Source organism: Solanum pennellii, chromosome 9, assembly GCF_001406875.1.
Source record: "Solanum pennellii chromosome 9, SPENNV200".
In the NCBI taxonomy this organism is placed as follows: Eukaryota; Viridiplantae; Streptophyta; class Magnoliopsida; order Solanales; family Solanaceae; genus Solanum; species Solanum pennellii.
Genome location: NC_028645.1, coordinates 71,674,017 through 71,693,814, shown reverse-complemented (window position 1 = coordinate 71,693,814; position 19,798 = coordinate 71,674,017). Strand labels below are relative to the sequence as shown.

The window sequence follows — 19,798 nt, the reverse complement described above, 5'->3', positions numbered from 1 at the left end:
GCATTATATATTATTCAATATATTTCATATTTTATTAGCATGTATTATTATTTTATAAATAATATATATTAATAATTTACAATAAGTTAAATATTCAATATTTAATAATTCATGTTTGTAATATTTAAACCCTGCATAACTAATATCTGCATAAATAAACTCTGCATAGCTAATACCTACATAACTAAACCCTGCATAACTAATACCTGCATAACTAATATCTGCATAAATAAACTCTGCATAGCTAATACCTGCATAGCTAAACCCTGCATAACTAATACCTGCATAACTAAACCCTGCATAGTTAATACCTGCATAACTCTTACCAGTAACCAAACAGCCCCTTAATGTATAATATTTAGTTGAAATTGCATTTACCCAGCCTTAATTTATGTTTTCAACCATGATCCTATAATGAACCTATAAAATATGAATTATGAAATGATAGAGGATATGCATGTTTTCATGAAGTTATTGTAAATGAACCGATGATGCTTTGAAAGAAAAGTACTGATGTTATTGTGAAAGGATTCTTCATTGAATATGATGATCATGATTGTGAAAGGTATTTTCACACATGATTTTACATTGGTGAAAGATTTTCTCATCTATGTTGAATTATGTTTAAGGAGTTATTTTATGTTTTGATCTTAAATTTTGTGGATTGGTATTCATCATTGCATTCTATGTCAAAATGATATTTGACTTTTATCCATTTCGTTGGGATTTAGACTTAGCACTGAGAGGGCTTTGAGGTGGAGGCTCGAATAGGATAGTTTCTAGAAGCGATCTCTAGTCCCAAACTATGTGCTCCGTATGATTCTTCTAAATCACCTAACTAGTGGGTCCACTTTAGCAAATGATGATATGTGCAAATTCTACCTTGGCAAGTAGTTTCCCTTTCTTTCGGTTTGAGAGATATATCAGATTTCATGATGTAACTCTCATGATCATATTATCGGTTAAAGCTAATATAACAAAAAATGACTATGTTTTCTTCAAAGTTTTTCTATGTCCTTAGTGTTAATATACTTGACCATGCTTTCATGATTTTCATGTCATCACTTCTTTAAAACTTTTAAATGTCTCATTATGATCATAACTATTCGTTTAAGTTATTTATGATATCATGTCTATGTTTATGCATATTGTCTCATACTTAGTACATGAAACTACTTACTTGTGCCTACATTATTTCCCAAATGTAGGATCCAACGTTACCATCCCCCATACTCGTGGCTAGTTGCTTCTTTTGGGATTTTGAAGATTGGTGAGTCCTCATGATTCAAGGTCCAAGAGTCTTATATTGCTTTCATGTCATTTCCGCTTTCTGACATTGTATATGATGCATGAGTTACATCTTAATCAACTTCCTCATAATATAATAGACGAGTTTGAGACTTATGTTTAGATTTCCGCTTTGTCAAACTCTTTTATATGAAGTGTTACCTTTTAAACTCTTTTGTTTCTATTATCTTGCATGATATATGTTAAGTGACTTTTAATTATTAAATTTTAGCATTTAATTGTTTAAATACTTTTTTAATATATATAGATATAGATATATATTTCAATAATAATAATTCATGTCAAGTTTAGTCGCTCCTAATTAAATGAGGCTAGCGAGATAAGGCCTATTTTATCATAATTAATAACCCATAAACGAATGTTGGATATGAGTCGAAAACAACAGTTGACGTCGTCATTCATCGTCCACTATTTTTCTACCAAAACACGCAAGAATTGATTCCCAGAAAGAAAGAAGAAGAATTGGGTATTCTTGATTCTTGTAGAGATGCTAAATTGTAGTTTTGAATTTCATAATTGATTTGAAGGAAAAAAATGTTTGGATGCAAATGCTTCCGTTGGAGTAAAATTTCAGATCTTTCTTCCCGAGAACCTGATACTTTTCTCCTCCCAGAACCCATCCCTCAATGGCCTCAAGGTATGCAAATTGCGTAATCAACATCTTTTGTTGCCAATGTTAAATGGGGTCACTTGGATAATTAGATTTAACATGTGGGGTTTATCTGTTGCCATTTTTTTTTTTTTGTAGTAATTGTGCCTATCCTTGCTCTTGCATTGAAAAGAATTTGTTTTTATTCGTAACTGCTTAGCAGAGGCGGAGCTAACAAGGGTTTGATGGAAAGTTATATTGTTTATACCCTACATGTGTTTACTTTTTCATATTTCGGAACTTTTTGTGAAAAATTCCTGGCTCCGACACTAGCTTAGGGTGTCTCACTTTTTGCTCGGCACGGACGGAGCTAATGAGGGTCAAGGGGTTCACCCAAACCCTCTTTGATGGAAAAGTAGACCGTTTATATATAGTTAAAATTATTTTTTTAGGACTTATTTGTGTGTTTACTTTTTCATGTATTAAACCGTGAATATTCGAGCTCTGCCTCTACTACTTAGGGTGTCTCATTGACACTGAAATACTTCTATGTTTCCAGCTAAACTGGAAATTACACATCCATCTTAAAGGGGCTTATAGTGGCATCTTTGCTATATTTTTCATCCAAAATATCGTGACTCTGTTAGGGTCCTTTGTCTTTTTATCTTAGATTGGACTAATAGGTTCAGTATTCAACAAGGTTCTCGTTTCTAATGTGGTTTATTGACTGACAGTGATGAAAGATAAAATGATTATGCCTTCTTAAAAAAAGAGAGAAGAGTGTATGCTATTGTTTGTGCCTTGTGGTGAAATATGAATGAGTTGGTATCCATGGCTGATTCTTTTAGCACTGTAAGAAAAGAATTTCTAATCTTTGTTGTGGTTTCCAAGCATGTTAATGAGTGTGAATCATTCTTAATTGGTAGTTTCTCTTTTGCATTAGTTTTTATGCTTTCAATTCTATTTACCCCTTTGTACAAGCGCTCTACAAGTTTCAATACATAGAGTTGTCACTGAAGTACACTAGTCTGCGAAGATGCTGCTGTAGCTTTTTTGATTGATAGGCACAGGGATAATGAGCAGTAAAATGGAAACTTCCTGATGTTATTTTGTTCTACAAGAAACTGAAATTAGCACAAATTTCTGAATTGTGAATACCTTCTGAAAGTTCCACTTCCACATACTTTGTTTGATCAGTAAATCTTATGTAATATTGGTTTCAAGATTTATCTTGGTTTTTCTTCATGATTAACTTCCATATATTAATGAAGGAGGTTGTTTCCTGACAATTTCTTGTTCAACTGATTAAGTTTCACTTCAATTTTCCTCTCTTCCTGTTCTCTATGTTGTACTTTCATTCTATCTGACAAGAGGTGTTTTGCCCACTTGAAGAAGACTTGAAATAACTCTGCAGACTGATTTGGCAATTTGCTGGATCCGTTATCACGAAACTTGGAAGTCACAAGTTTCAACTTGAATCCACTAAATGAAATTCTTAAGAGTTGGGATAAGTTCGTATTGGATGGTTTAGGATACTTTCATGTCTCAGTGAGTTACTTGTTCACCTTATAAGTTTTCATTGTGATCAAATGACTGTTTTGGGTTAAATGTAAGAGTTTTTCATTCAATTTCCTTCTTTTTCTTGGAGAAGATTGTCTAGGTTCTTGGACATGCTTTAGTTTTCTCGGTCGCTTGATATGATGTGTCTGTTTATGGGTTGTCGAATCAGCAGTGTACCCCAATAGACTGTTAGAATCTATGTTGTTCGGACTCTTCAAAAATGTCAACGGGTGCGTGTTGGATTCTCCAAAAGTAGTGTATTTTTTGGAGACAGACACGGATGCAACATTGAAAGTGAAGAGACCGTGCAACTTAGGTTAGAAACATGTTAGCAGATTGCATACAAACCTATATTAATTCCTTTATTTAAAATTAATTCAGAGAACATCTCTAATTTCTAGTTTTTTCCTGCTTTCTTCCACTGTCTTAGGATGTTCAGGTACAGGATTCGCTAGTGGAACAATTAAACTAGGGGAATTGGAGGTTCATAAAATCAGCAAGTTTGACTTTGTCTGGGGTTGTAATCTGTCACAAGATTGGAAACAGGGTGTTAGCTTTTATAAGCCAAGGGGGGTGCCTGATGGATTTTTCAGCCTTGGCCACTACTGCCAATCTAACAACAAGCCTCTACGAGGGTTTGTGCTTGTTGCTCGGGAAGTGGCTAAACCTGAGACAGGAGAGCATTGCAGTGGAAATCCTTGTTTGCCTGCGCTTCAGAATCCCCTTGATTACACGTTAGTCTGGAGCTCTAATGATGGAACTGAAGAAAATTTTGATGGATGCGGTTACTTTTGGTTACCTCAACCACCTGAAGGTTATAAAGCCCTGGGGTTCATTGCCACTACTAAGCCTGTTAAACCTGAGTTAGAGGAAGTCAAATGTGTTCGAGCTGACCTCACTGATGAATGTGAAACTTACCGCTTAATACTTAAAACCAGCTCAGTGCTTTCAGAAGTACTGGCAATTTGGAGCATAAGACCGCGGCATAGAGGAATGCATGGTAAAGGTATTTCAATTGGTACCTTTTTCTGCAGTAGCTATTGGAGCACAGGGCAAGAGCTAAACATCGCATGCCTAAAGAACTTCGATACGAGTCTACAAGCAATGCCAAACCTTGATCAGATTCATGCAATCATTAGGCACTATGGTCCTACTTTGTTTTTCCATCCCAACGAGGTCTATCTTCCATCTTCTGTACAATGGTTCCTTGACAATGGCGCAATGCTCTATACAAGAGGCGATTCAGTTGCTAAGCCCATTGAGCCTGAAGGTTCCAATTTACCTGGTGGTGGGACGAACGATGGCCAATGTTGGATTGATTTGCCAAGCGATGTCCGCAGGGATATTGTCATATTTGGAAATTTAGAGAGTGCAAAACTTTATGTTCATGTTAAGCCAGCCTTAGGTGGTACTTTCACGGATCTTGCAATGTGGATTTTTTGCCCCTTCAATGGGCCAGCTACTCTAAAGGTAGGAGTAGTGAATGTTTCTCTAAGCAAAGTCGGTCAGCATGTAGGTGATTGGGAGCATTTCACTCTCCGAGTGAGCAATTTCACAGGAGAGTTGTGGAGTATCTATTTTTCTCAACACAGTGGTGGTGAATGGGTGGATGCTTATGATTTGGAGTTCATTGCAGGGAATAAAGCAATTGTTTATTCATCAAAGAGTGGCCATGCTAGCTTTCCTCATCCTGGAACTTACATTCAAGGATCCTCAAAGCTAGGGATTGGAATTAGAAATGATGTTGCACGTAGTAATCTCTATGTAGATTCAAGTACCCAGTATGAAATTATTTCAGCACAGTATCTCGGACATGAAGCTGTTAGTGAGCCATGTTGGTTACAATACATGAGAGAGTGGGGTCCAACCATTATTTATGACTCAAGAAAGGAGCTTGAGAAAATTGTTAATCGCTTGCCAATAATGGTTCGAAATTCAGTACAGAGTATCTTTGATAAGCTGCCAATGGAACTGTTCAAGGAGGAAGGCCCTACTGGGCCAAAGGAGAAGAACAATTGGTTTGGAGACGAAAGATGGTAGCACATTTCTTTGTCTATGGGTATCTTAATCTTGCCATTGGCTTGTTGTAACATTATGTACAGATTCATATTACTCTAGGACTGGGCTTTGTAGTTGCTTTAGTTTAGCAATTTGTGAGGACGGACTACATTATGGATCCCAACAAGTTCATAGTCCATAGCAGGAGTTATGTTGATTATTTGGTTATCTACAGAAGGAAAGCAGAACACACTACTCATAAACCAAAAGGGAATCAAGAACGCGGTAATCCTTCACCTTAAAGCAAATTGATTCTTGTTATCACCATTTTGTTCTGCACCTATCACCATGTGCTGCTTCTCTTTCATTGTGGCATCAGATTGTCCTTTATGAGCTGTGCAAAGTTTAATGAGGACATTCCTCAATCCAAATCCTAAACTTCATTGCAATTCATGCCATCTTTTCTTCTCCATGCGGGCATCCTTTACTGTCTGAGCAAGTCATGCCAGTTTAATGTTTGGCATTGGCAGTCTGCCCGTGCATCCCTCTAATCTTAACAGGTAAGAAACTTGGAGAATGATCATTTGGTTCGAAAACAAAGTCAGGGATTATTTAGTGTATATGTTATTTTAGTGAATCTTTAAGTTCATTGCACTTGTATATACTGTGTACATATATTAATAGAAGTTCACAATTTGAACCTTGTTTTCGAATGAAAGTCATTAGAAGATACAAAGATGAGATTGAGGTTACTTTGGTCTTTAAGATGTGTTTTAGTTAGTTGATTTAACTACCTAAAAGGTTATAAAAGTAAAGAATGAAAAAAATTATTTGGTCCCCTCAGTAACAAGAAAATTGTTTGGTAATTTGATGTGTTTTTAGTTGGACCACTTCTGTTATGAACCATTCATTCAGCATCAGCTATGCCTATTCTCTACTGTTGATAAGTACGATGTTTGACTGAACACGAAATTTTACGACTATTTTATAAAAAAAACTAATGAGGGTAACTATCTGCATGAGTCAATCTGCAATACTCAACTAAAAAAAGGTACCTATTTCTCATTTTACTGTCATGAAAGTGAAAGGTACCCTCACATTAAGTATTCTATATTATTATTATTAATTATTAATACTAAGGTAATGATGGAAGTAAAAGCCACGTCAACCAGAATATTTGATGATTAAGTTTGAATGTGATTTTACGCATTGAACAACTAAATTAGCTCAATAATAGCAACACCAAGAACAAATGATCATTAAATTTGGATCAATTATCTAAATTCACACTATTGATGTAGCTCTGTTACAATATTCTCAATCTAATATAAAAGAAACACTATATTATATTATATTCATCTATTTAAATGACCCATTTGAATATTTTTGAATTATAAAAAAATTAAAAATATCCTTAAATTATGTGAAATTTAATAAAAATATCATTTATTAACAGAATTATTCAAAAAAATTATGTCGTCAATATGTTTGTCTAAAAATGCACCTATTATTACTTTTGGATCAAAAATGTCATTTTCCTGATAAAACATTTTTTTCTTCTTAAATACATTATTTTTAGAATAATATATTACTTTTAAAGAATTTTTGTTTTACTTTTTTTCTTTTAAAATAACTTAAATTAATATAGAATTGAAAAGTAATCTTGTGTTCTCTTAATCTCCTTTTATCAATTATTTTAGAAATTACCTGATATACTTTTTTAATTGATAATAAAGACATACATAAAAGATCATAGTAACTCAACACTAAATTTTATTTAGATAATCATTTTTAAATATAAATAAAAAATATTTTTTTTATTTCTTAATCTTTTTCTTCTTGAAGTAAAATAAACATTTGTTAATATATTTCTTGATTTTAAAGTTAATATTCAAAGAAGAAAAAAAAAAGAAGGGGGGAAGGGGGTGAACAATAACTTCAGCAATGATATTTTAAAAATATTTAATGACTAAAAGTAATGTAAGAAATTTTTCTATTTTATGATATTATGATTGTTATATCTTTAACTTTAAAATCAAAAATTATACAGCGAATGCTTATGGTTCTTCAATTTTAAAAATATTCAGAAATGAAAACAATTCTTATTTTATTAGGAAAAGAAGTTTTACGTTATTAAAATAAAAATTAATGATGAATTAGTGCAATCTTATATATATGAAAATACATAATGATTTTCCATGCTTCTTATTAAAAAGGAACGTGTTTAAAGCAAAGGAAATACTACTATAACCAACTTTCACATGTAACAAATATAATAATCATATTCTATGTTATAGTTATAAAGTACATAATTGCATTTCATAGCAAATTTGATGTTTCGTTTTGAAGCTTTTGATTTGTATAATTCGTTACAAACATTCAATTTTATACAAATTGTTCAATTTTATATAAATTTATTTATGTATTATAATTTGTATAATAAAATTTAAATTTGTGTAATTATAAATGAGTAAAATGAAAATATATATATTTATATATATTTTTTTCTCTCGCTTCACACAAATACATCCGTACATATGGGGTCCTAAAACTCTATGAGTACATTTCTCATACGACGCTACCCACAGGTTTGGTACCTTTAGGCATACTTTTTTTTTCATTAATAGATATAAAATAATTTATAATGAATGTTAAAAGTAATAAAGTAATTATGATTATAAATAAAATATGATTAATTTTTTTAAAAAAAATAATGAATACTTAACTTTCAGAAAAATAATATTTAATACATTAATTTCTTTAAAAATATGTAAAAAAATTAATGAAATATGCGAATATAATATATATTTTTTATTGACGTAAACTAAAGTTTAGGATGAGTACATAAATTTTAATCATATAACATAAAATTATAAGATACAGTTAAAGTGTTATTGAACAAGCAATTTGATTTCTTATGCACTAATTTCGTATTTAAAAATTTTCAAATCGTGTTTTTAAAAAATTTGAGAATTTATATAATAAAATAAAAATCAACTTGGAATTACTTCTCCGAGTGCTAACTTCATATCACGATATAAAATTACATATCCAAATACCTATTTATATTCAGTTTCGCAAAATTTCGATGTCTTCGTTTTTGTGTTTGCTTAGCGTAGGTTAGTGGCGTTCCACGCAGGGCTATGGTGTTGTATTTTAGGTTGGGGAGTGGGCTATGTTATTAGGTGGGCACACCTTTGTCTGGTTGTTTTTGGCAACTCTATACCCACTTTTCTTTGTCCCTATGCTCATCAATTCTTCAAAATCATTCATAATCAACATTTTTAAAACTTACTTGTATCTGTGTTTATATTAAATTTAATATAATTTTTATTATTATGTAATTTAATAAAATAAAATATATGTTAATTAATTAATATTAGAAAAAATGAACGATAAATTTAAACACATGATTTGCATGTATTGGATTGATATAAACATCAGTGGATATAATTTTACCCGTTACGATGGAGTGGTAAATAATTTTTCATCTTTAATTAGAATTTTAATTTTGTTGAATATTTCTTCGTTCATTTTTATTTGTCATGTTACGCTTCTTGAAAGTCAATTTGATTAATTTTTAAATTTAAATTAGAATACATAAATTTGATATTTTAAACAAAAAGTTTATATATTAAAAAACTAAATGATAAACTACTGTGAACTGCAATTTTCTGCATTACAATATGATGAAAAATACATTATAAAGTATTAATCAAAATTCTGAAAGTTTGACACTAAAATAAAATTCATGACAAATAATAGTGGACGGATGAAATATAAAATTGTCTTTATTAAAGAAAGTTTATCACAATATGATAAAGTTAGATTTGGTCAATATTTAATATTTAATATCAAACATAAAAAAAAAATCTCCAATAAGTCTAACCAGTTTTACCTTCTATCGAAAAATTAGGTGATTGGTCAAACGTTTGTCGATCTTTTTCAGTTGATTTTAGTCGTAAACGTCAATTAACGTATTTCGCTCTCAATATTACGAAGCCGAAAATTAAAAATTTTCCTCAATTTGACATCGATTTAGGTCAATGAACTGATGACGTATCACAATCCAATATCTTCTATATTTTTTTATTATAATCTTACCTTAATCGTGATATCGATCTATCCAACTCAAAAAATAAACATGTTATGTATACAACGATTATATATGTATGCTATATTAAACCCCAACACATCATCATCCTTGTTGTATTTCTTTTAAAAAAAGTGCTAGCTAATAGAGCCGATTATATACACATATATGTTATATTTAACTGCCAAACAAATTTGTATAATTTGAAAGCAAAATTGTCAATTTTCATAATTAGTGTGAACCAAATTTGGTATTGTTGCAAAAACAAGATTCGTTATTGCCTGCTACAAAATGGCATTAGCGGGGACCGTTTAGGAGAAAAATCATCATCATATTCATCTTCTGAAGCGCACAAAGCAGACAAAGCTACCCCACTTTTCTTACCTTCTCCAACACCCTTTACTTACCTTCCCTTCAATACCATCTTTTTTCTCAAAACCCTTTAGGTTTTCTTGATGAAAGGTACTCTTGGTTTAATGGGTTTTGGAGGAGTTACTTATGGGGTTTCAGTTGATGGCTCAATTTGTACTCTGTCAAAGGAAGATAATAATGGGGTGTTGTTATCATCTGAGGCTTCTTCATCATACCCTGATGAGACTCAACTTGAATTGGGTCTTGGACTGAGTCTTGGTGCTTCTGCTGATGTTGCCCTTCCTAAGGCTAAAAATGGTTCAAGGGGTGGTTATGCTAAAATATTGACACCCAAAAAAGATTTCCATTCTTTGGGTTCTAATTCATCATCTTCATGTTCATCTTCTTCTGCTATTAAACCTAATAATGCTTCTTGTGGCACTAAGAGAACTGCTGATTCTATTTCTCCTCCTCGTTCTAGTGTCAGGTATCACCAATTTGTCTTTCTTCTGTATTGTTATATCATGATTCTTTGATGTAACTATGCATCTTTCTTCTTTGCTCTGCATTTCGAATCAGATACCTATGATCAAGTGCATTTTCTTTTTATGATGAAATGTTTGTCTGGTCTGTATCCATTCGAATATCTCGTCCTCATATTGTACTAAGCTAAACGACCTGAATATATCTGTGCACTGGTTTAAAGGAAGAATCTTGTTTGATGTGACACAAAGCTGAACCAATTGGGGGACACACATCCTTTGTAATGTTTGACAGAAACTGGTAATGCAAACATTGTTCTAGGAGAAAGAGTCGAAAGAGATGGGGCTTATACGTCAAGTTAATTTTTTGTTATGTCATGGGATGCACTCACAAATAAGACTATCTGGTTTTTATTGGAAATGGTATTGACAATGCAATGGTTGTCATGTTGATTGATGATTATATCAATTTAAATTGATCTTAACTAATAGAATTTTTGACGATGCAAGATATTTCCAGTTGAAAACTACTTTGTAAATATGCTTAGAAACCAAAAGGCAGCAGTATGGTTAGTAGAAATGGAAAGTAACTGGATTTCAGCTTGTTTTATTTTTTTTCATACAAACAATGGCAAGCTGCTGACCTGAATATTGGAAGATTTGTAGGACAGAGGTTCTTCTCGTAGATTCGGTTTTCCTTCTCATTTCCATTATAGAAACTGTCTGGTCTCTTCAGCAAATACAACACAATTCCAAGCATCCTATTTTGCAAGAGCAGTATTTAGATGTACTTTTTTGAGAATTGCATAAGCATACCAAACCAAGCGGGTGATGAAAAATGTAGTTTGTACAAGTATGCGGTAGGGTTCCTAAAAAAATCAAGCCAACTATCTAATCTGTTGAAGTTTCATTTTAACAAACATAAAAGGAGGGAAACCCGAAAGAACAAATGAAGCAAGAGGGAATTTTTGACATTTAGTAAAAACTTCTCTAGTTCCTTAATGCTTTTCTATTCCCCTCTTAATAGCAGCCAAAAATATATGTTAGGAAGGTTTTCACTTGTTTTTTCGTTTAGCATCCAGTGGTTTCATTCTCCTACTTGCCCAACTGTCTCTGCCATTTCTTTAAGAAGCACCTATGGAATATTAAAGATGGGGATACTATGGTCAATAGTCCCAACTCCCAAGACATAACTTCAATGCAGTAGGAAACATCCATGATCCCTTTATAGATTTTGCACATGCTGTGCCAACTAACAACAATTCATTCTCTTCTTACTCTTAAGTTGTTTATTATTAAAATGGCTCCCATTGCTATTGATGTGGAGAAATGGAGATAATGTTCTTCATATGATCAGTCATTTTAGAGCCAACTTTTTTCTCAACCTTTTATTGCATACTGAGTCTGTTATAGTATTTTAGACACTAGGATACGATGCACTGTTGTGACAAAGTTTTCCATCTTCAGAATGATAAATTTTAGAGAAAAATAGGTTTACATCAAAGTAAGGTGGCTCCTTCACTTGGAAGTATTATGGATGATTTTAATCTTAGTCAAGGACTCAAGCCAAGATGAATTGATTCTTTGGCAGAACGATTGTCTGCACCCAGTATAAAAGAGAAAATGAAAAAGAGTTATCCTTTATTCAGCTTACCATTCAAGAGATTTGGAACTAGAAAACTAACTCAATTACCCATAGAAAAGAGAGGATGCTCTTTGGATGTTGAGCTGGTTTTAACCTAGCACAATTGATGATTGCCAGAGACTGCAATTATGTATTGAACTTCCTTGGGAGGATTGTGACATTAATTTCCTGCCAAAATGGGCATCTCTGTGTATAGTTGTTATAGCACACTCGTTGTGCTAGTTTATCCATAAATTACCTTCTTATTAAAAAAAACTGCATCTTTGTGTAACATTCTGTAGGGTCAGACTCAATAAGTTATAGTTTTATGGAACCAATTGATAGGTTTATGGCTAGTTATTTGTTGAAGAGTGATTATATAATTTTGGTACCGTTCTTTTGGTTATGTTATTCCTTGAAGTGTTTCAATTCTAATTTGTTGGGTTGGAGATAACAGATTCCTTTTTCGGGAATCTTATTGTAGCTAAAATGTACAAACTCTATGTGGAGTAGTATTTGTTATGGCTTATATGTTTGTAATCTAATGTGGTATTGTTCCAGATCATTATTACTTGTACAAGTATGACAAGTATACATCTTTTAATTGACCGTGTGATTTCATATTGACTTCAGACAAAGGGCTATCTTGTGCAAATGTAAAATGCTACTTCAAGATTCCAATTTATCTTCCTTTGATTTAAAAAAAAGACATTCTACATTATTATTAATATGTTCATATGAATATTGTTCCTTTAAATGACAAATTTGTATCTCTCCATGTTAAACTCGATGAATAATGTGTCTGGTGTAAGAAAAATGACTGGTATAGATTGTGGGGCTTAGAAGTTAGGATGTGTGTCTGGTCAATTACTCTTAGGCGTGATCCCTCAGTCTTTAGTTTTAACATGTGCATCCATAGGCCATCTCAGATCTGACATTATTTTCATGTATGGTTCTTTTGATTGTTCTGCTACTTGGCACCCGCTCAAAGGCTGAAACTGATGTTGTCCTACCACTTATGACTAAACTATGCCATCACTGTTATTTCATGTATCATCATCATATTTGAAATGTCCGCTACATCAAAGGAAAATATATCTTTTTTTTCTTCCTAATAAATGTAGGTAATGCATTTATGTAGTGAGTAGACTATAATAAGCTGCTAAAAACATACTTGAGATATATACTTCTCTTTCTTTTTGACTTTTTTCCTTTTATTTGTTACTTTTGCTTGACATTCAACAATGCAGTCAGGTTGTTGGATGGCCTCCTATAAGAACTTATAGGATGAACACCCTGGTTAACCAGACAAAACCACCACCCCCAGAAGAATTTTCTGTGACAAACGAGAAATGCAAAAGTAAAAATACTATCGCTAATGCTGGGAGCAGCAAGATCAACAACTTTGCAAAGGAGAAAGGGCTCGTCAAGGCTTCTCTATTTGTGAAGGTCAATATGGATGGAGTTACAATTGGAAGGAAGGTAGATCTGAATGCACATAATAGCTACGAGAACTTGGCACGAACTCTAGACAACATGTTCTTAAGACCCAGCACGACTGTTTGTGCAAGATGTGAGTAGTTCTTCTCCCTAGTACATTAATCTTGGAATGACAAACTTGTTACCATGGATATGTCCCCTGAGATCCCATAAACGAAGGATAATGAACTCAAATTGTTTTAGTTGTGTTACATGCTGAATGAATTTTACACTGAGTATTGCACGATACAATTTTCATGGTTGTAATAAAAGAAATGGTTGGAAATGTTTGCTGTCCCATATGTTCTGAGCCCGACACCTGAGAGGAACTGACATATATGCCATTCTTGCTCAATTCTGTTTTTTTAACATTTCTTTTGAGTTCTACTCTAGTATTTGAGGTTCATTTTCCATGGTTCCTGACTTTAGCAATTTGTCTGCTGCCAGCATCAAACGTACAGGAGCTAGGTGTCATGTCAGAAACAACGTCTTCTTCAAGATTATTAGATGGATCATCTGAATTTGTGCTGACTTATGAAGACAAAGATGGAGACTGGATGCTTGTTGGAGATGTTCCTTGGGAGTATGTCCTGCCTCTGATACCTTGCTCCTCCTCCTGCACAATGACAACTAAAATACGCTTTTATAAAATGTGTTGTGAAAAATCAACAGATACATCATACTTTATCTCTGAACCTTTGTTTTCTCACAGTGCTCAATATATAATAAGGGGATTATTTCCAGCATGAGTTGGGGATTTTTTATTCTTATCTATATGTCTCCTATTTTATACTTATTTTTGCTCGTTTTAATACTTATTATGTTCTAATAAAATGGTCTGGGATGGTTGGATGCGGTTTCAACTTAGGCTTCCTAGAGATTAGTATTTCTGTTTCCTCTGTGCTTTCTGGCTTATTTGTAGAACATACATTCTGCTGTATGGAAACTGACGAAATATAACCATGTTTATCAATATGGTTGTCTTACTTGTTTCCTTGGTTGTTTCAGGATGTTTATTAGCTCGGTCAAGAGACTACGAATCATGAGGACATCTGATGCCAATGGACTCGGTACATGTAGGTGTTGAGTCATATATATGATGCACATGCACCTCATACAGATAAAAACTGACTTAACTTCATGCTGACCAAATTTTTTTGTTGAAATTTCAGCTCCAAGTTTCATGGAAAGAAATGGTGGAAGACCGGGGACTAAGCCTATATAGGTCAGACAAAGAATCTACTTTCAAAAGATAAAGAGACCTCCATTTGAAGGATGAAGTCTAAAAGGAAATTTTAGTGGATGGTAAAATAATTTTCTGAGTTAACAAATTGGTCCTATATGACCTTATTGGTTTTTTTTTTTTTTTTTTGGGTCACTTTTCGTGCTTTTTTTACTTCACGGTCTACCCCACTCTCTGGGAGGAGATCGCTTTTACTGGATCACAGAAGATGCCTGTATATGTCATTCACCACGCGATCTTCAGCATAAGTTTCATTTCACCCTTGTGTAGCATGGATGTATCCACTTATACTATATTACAATGATGAGCTTGCCGCTCCCTGAAACAGATGAACACTAATGTTGTTGAAAGGAAAGTTTGCTAGGTTCATACTGGGAACCTTTTTTGTTGGTTTTGATAAAATCTTTCATTACTTTGATGTTTGTATTTCAGTTTCTTGTCTTCTCTATTCTGCAACTATTTCTTGGAGCAAGATACGTTGTCTACAGAACTTAAAATTATTTGATTGTAGAAGTTTTGGGAAGAAAGTATATCTTAGCCATGGTTTCTTGTGTTGCATATTGTCACTGGTTCAAGAGAAAGAAGCCTTATGAATGCATGTTCCCCGAGCCATGATTATCGATTAAATGAGCTCTAAATTGCTGTTTTTCATTAGTGAGGTCAAGCTGCTTTCATTTTATTGAATCTAATGGATTTCAGGTGAGCAATACAACTCCTAGTCTTGATTAGAGAATATGTGTGTTAGAAAACTCTGTTATTCGATCTATAACTTCTTCTTACATGATCAAAGAATTAGTAAAAACTAAAACATCACTTGCAGCAGTAATGGGAAGAATGCTGCCTGTACTACCTTAATTCTACACATACAAGAATCAATGTATGAACCTCTAAATACTACATGACAATTACAAATAAAATGGACTCAAATAGGGAAAGGGAAATGACCTCTCTTCTTACAGAAGACCATTTACAGGTGATGTACTGAATATTGGCTTATCTTTGTTAGGAGTAGCAGCATGGCTACCTCCACTGTTGCTACTGCTTTTTCTCCGAGGCTTTGCCTCTTCGAGCATCGTCAAAACATCCCTCATGGATGGTCTGTCCTTGGGGAGTTTGGCTGTACATAGAATTGCTATCCTTAAAACTAACAACATTTCTTCTTGAACATGTTGTGTTGCTCCTACATTCGGGTCAAGTGCTTCTTCTAAAGACTTATTGTCTCGGATCTTCATCCGAAACCACTCTACAATGTCAACAGATTCCCCGAATAGAGGATCTAGAGGACGTTTACCCGTTAGGAGCTCCATGAGAACAACTCCAAAGCTGTAAATATCACTCTTCTCATCCACTTTCAACGTGTACCCGTACTCTGCAAAGTCAAAATCCAGATAAATGATTGCTAACAAAGATCATTCTAGATTAAACATTGATGAAAAATTTGAAGTAGGGACTTACCAGGGGCTATGTATCCATAAGATCCAGCAACCATGGAAACTGTTTCATTCTTCTTGAGCATCATTCTTGCCAAACCAAAATCTGCAATTCTTGCCTCTAGATTTGCATCAAGAAGTATGTTATTTGACTTGACATCCCGGTGAATAACTGGTGGATGGCAGTAATGATGGAGATAAGCAAGGCCTTGTGCCACTCCAAGGGCTATGTTATAACGAGTGACCCAATCGACAAGCAGTCTCCCTGCTGCTTGTTTACCATGTAAAACCTCTCCAAGGCTACCATTTTGCATATACTCGTATATTATCATTGCATCACGTTTGTTGTGAAGGAATCCCAGAAGCCTGACAATATTTCGATGCCTTAATTTTCCAAGAACATTCACCTCACCTACGAGATCATCACTGTCCCCCATCTCAATATCAGTTCCAGATTTCCACAGCTTCTTTACTGCAACAACCATATTCTCGCGTTGCATTTCAGCTTTGTATACAACCCCTGTTGCTCCCATTCCAATGACATTTGACTCTTTAAGGCAAGCCAAGATGTCATTACTAGTGAATCCTAGCCTCTGGAATGCCATCAACCTCCATGGCCATTCACCACTGCTCATCTCAAAGCTTGGTCCAAAGCAGTTCCCATTTTCATGCCATCTCTTGTATAGAGATCTAGCTACAAGACCTGCTGTCACAAAAAGCAGAAGAGCTGCCACACCAGTTAGCCATCCTGTGATGATGTGCTTCGTGTGCAAGCTCTTCTGCTTTGATGTGTATGCAGCATTGTGAGAACATGGAGGAAGCACTCCACCACATAGACCGGCATTTCCAATCAGGTCATCCGGATTGATTGTTCTTAACATGCCATTTTCCGGGACAGGACCCTCCAGTTTGTTATGAGAAACATTCAGCATTTCTAATGCTGGTGAATTGCCAAAGTTCTCAGGTATCCCACCAGTTAAAGAATTGTTAGATAGATCTAGAATAGCTAATGTGGGCATCATGGAAATCGCTCTTGGAATTGGACCGTTTAATAGATTGTTTCGAAGGTTCAAAGTTACTAACTTCTCACATGAAGCAATGCTAGCTGGAAGATCTCCAGTGAAATGGTTTGTGGATAGATCCAAAACAGTAAGAGAAGGACAATCCTGGAACTGATCCGGGATTTCGCCTATCATCTTATTGTCTGAGGCAATGAAATTTTGAAGAGTTGGAATCGCAAGAATGAATGAAGGAATAGAAGACTGAATGTGGTTTCTAGAGAAATCAATAAAAGAAAGAGAGGTAGAAGAAGCAAGATCACTTGGGATTTGTCCTGTCAGACTATTATTTGCCAATTCCAGCCTCTGTAGTTTCCCAAGTTTACCAAAACCTGCTGGAATCGTCCCCGAAAGAAGATTGTTCTGCATTCTTACACGAACGAGGGACGTGCAGGTTGATAAACCAGTTGGAATTGGACCAGAGAAAGCATTGTTAAACATGATAAGCTTAGTGAGGTTACCTTTGGCGCATAATCCTGCTGGAATTGGACCGGTAAATGAGTTAGATGAAATATCCACCCATTGCAATGGCGAATTTCTTCCAAGATCACTTGGCAAAGGACCTGATAAGCTGTTATTCCATAGCTCAACTACTTCCAGCTGAGTCAAACCTCCAATCCCAAAGGGCACCGAACCTGATAATTTGTTCGACATCATATTCAAAAGCTGCAAATTCTTAAGTTCAGCAATCTCAGCTGGGATTTCACCCGTAAGCATGTTATCAGACAGATCAAGCAGCTGTAATGAAGTCATGTTACCAATCTCTGGCGGAATCTTGCCTTCAAGCTTGTTCTTGTATAAAAAAATCGTATCGAGCAGCTTCAACTTTCCTAGCTCAGAAGGAATTGAACCTCCAAGATTTCCAATAGCAAGATCAAGATACTTGAGATTTGTCAAATTTCCAAATTCAGCTGGAATTCCACCTTCAAAAACATTGTATCCCAGTACTACAGTCTCAAGCGACGAAAGCTGCCCCAGCTCACCTGGAATTTTTCCAGTCAAATTGTTCCCTGAAAGACCTAAAAACTTCAATTTCCCCAAATTCCCATAAGATTTAGGTATTGAACCTTCGAAGAAATTCCCTCTAAAATCCAATGTCTCGAGTAATGTAGCATTTCCAATATCCTCAGGAAGATAACCGGAGAAATTGTTACTCGAAGCATTCAAATACATAAGCGCTTCTGACATTCCAAGACCTACAGAGAAGTCATTGACAAAATAGTTCTGGCTCACATCAATGCTTTTCAACGCAGTTAGATTTGAGAAACTTTTTGGCAATGGCGATGAAAACTCATTGCAGCATAAATTGAGATAAGTCAAACTCTTCAACTTTTGGATATCATTAGAAACTGTTCCAGTGAGATTCATATGGGACAGATCAAGCTTCTCGACTTCCCCACGGGAGTTGCATTCAACTCCCGTCCAGCTGCAGGGAACAATACTATTGTTCCCTGCAGCTGCATGATTGGGCACTGTCCAATCACGAAGATGATCCAATGGATCAACGAGACTTTCTTTAATAGAAAGTAGTATAGACACCTCATCATTCAAATCAACTTTCGCAACCACCCCGTTATCAAGAACACTGTAACAGTAGAAGAAGAGTATGAAAATGGTTAATAAATTCATTACTACTTTTTTCCCTGCGCTTACACTCTCTCTTTTGTTAGTAATTTGTGTGCTAGCATTGCATCAATGATTGTGAGGGAAATGATGGGACCAACAAGGGGCAAGAAGAAGAAGAAGAAGAAGGTAAGAAAAATGAGATGAGTATTAGTATTATTATATAAGTAGAGTACAATATTTATTAATGGAGTTAGTAAAACACTCTACTTGTATCAATTTATACGACTTACTTTCGTTTTAATCAATTCTAAAAAAATGACCTATTTCTATATTCAGTAACAATTTAATTATTAGAACGTATTTATCGCTTATTTTAGATTATAAATTTTAAAAATAGTTTTTATTTTTTTAAAATTTTACGTCAAATCAAGTTATATCGTATAAATTGGAGCAGAAGTTCACATGGGGATTAGTTAAGTGAAAGAAAAAGTAGCTGGATTAATAGGTCGTGAGATCTTGGGTTCTGCAAAAAATAAAAATAAAACAGCTGTGTTTATATAAATGGAAATAATATATTGTTTGGGAAAATATTTGGACTTTATTGTAAGTGACTCCGACATTGAACATGGAGAGAATGTGTTCTTTCTTATTGTTTTTTATTTTTATTTTTTCTCCTTTTTAGATTGATTAGAGATTTACAGGCCAGGCCAATAAAAAATATAAACTACTTCTTATACTAATTGCAACGCACTTAAATGTAGCGATGTGGACGATTTCTAATATATTTGGGATTGAAATGTAATTTCTATATTAAATGTAGCGATGTAAATGATATTTAATTTATTTGAGATTAAGGCATAGCTTCTATAGCTATCACATATTTATGTGTGAAGTTGGTTTCTATTGTCAAAAAAGAGTAATGAATTGTATCAAATTAATTATTATTATTATTATTATTTTAAAAAAAGGGTTAATTTAGCTAGATGGTGGATGAGGAAAAAGTGTGTATAGTGAGAG

The 19,798-nt window shown here is 34.1% G+C and overlaps 3 protein-coding genes across 9 annotated transcripts; 2 read left to right on the top strand and 1 right to left on the bottom strand.

Moving 5' to 3' along the window:
- The first annotated feature begins 1,650 nt into the window (after positions 1-1,650).
- LOC107031506 lies at positions 1,651-6,191 on the top strand. 6 transcript variants are annotated; one of them, XM_015232907.2, is made up of 4 exons: positions 1,651-1,945; positions 3,293-3,445; positions 3,549-3,773; positions 3,888-6,191. In XM_015232907.2, exons 3-4 carry the CDS (start codon positions 3,656-3,658, stop codon positions 5,495-5,497), a joined length of 1,728 nt encoding a protein of 575 aa, XP_015088393.1. In that variant the 5' UTR covers positions 1,651-1,945; positions 3,293-3,445; positions 3,549-3,655; the 3' UTR covers positions 5,498-6,191. The 6 variants fall into 6 exon arrangements, with proteins under 6 accessions (XP_015088393.1, XP_015088394.1, XP_015088396.1 ...); XM_015232908.2 differs by having other exon boundaries at positions 3,290-3,445; XM_015232909.2 differs by having other exon boundaries at positions 1,828-1,945; positions 3,312-3,445.
- Positions 6,192-9,779: 3,588 nt separating this feature from the next.
- LOC107031167 (auxin-responsive protein IAA13) lies at positions 9,780-15,158 on the top strand. Its single transcript, XM_015232421.2, has 5 exons — positions 9,780-10,386; positions 13,256-13,578; positions 13,932-14,067; positions 14,493-14,560; positions 14,657-15,158. The coding sequence occupies exons 1-5, from the start codon at positions 10,004-10,006 to the stop codon at positions 14,707-14,709; spliced, it is 963 nt and encodes a 320-aa protein (XP_015087907.1). The 5' UTR covers positions 9,780-10,003; the 3' UTR covers positions 14,710-15,158.
- On the bottom strand, positions 14,013-19,005 carry LOC114073832 (MDIS1-interacting receptor like kinase 1). 2 transcript variants are annotated; one of them, XM_015232418.2, is made up of 3 exons: positions 16,183-19,005; positions 15,673-16,096; positions 14,013-14,100 (listed from the first exon to the last, which is right to left on the bottom strand). In XM_015232418.2, exons 1-2 carry the CDS (start codon positions 18,842-18,844, stop codon positions 15,681-15,683), a joined length of 3,078 nt encoding a protein of 1,025 aa, XP_015087904.1. In that variant the 5' UTR covers positions 18,845-19,005; the 3' UTR covers positions 14,013-14,100; positions 15,673-15,680. The 2 variants fall into 2 exon arrangements, with proteins under 2 accessions (XP_015087904.1, XP_027767531.1); XM_027911730.1 differs by lacking the exon at positions 14,013-14,100 and having other exon boundaries at positions 15,465-16,096.
- Positions 19,006-19,798: the final 793 nt, after the last annotated feature.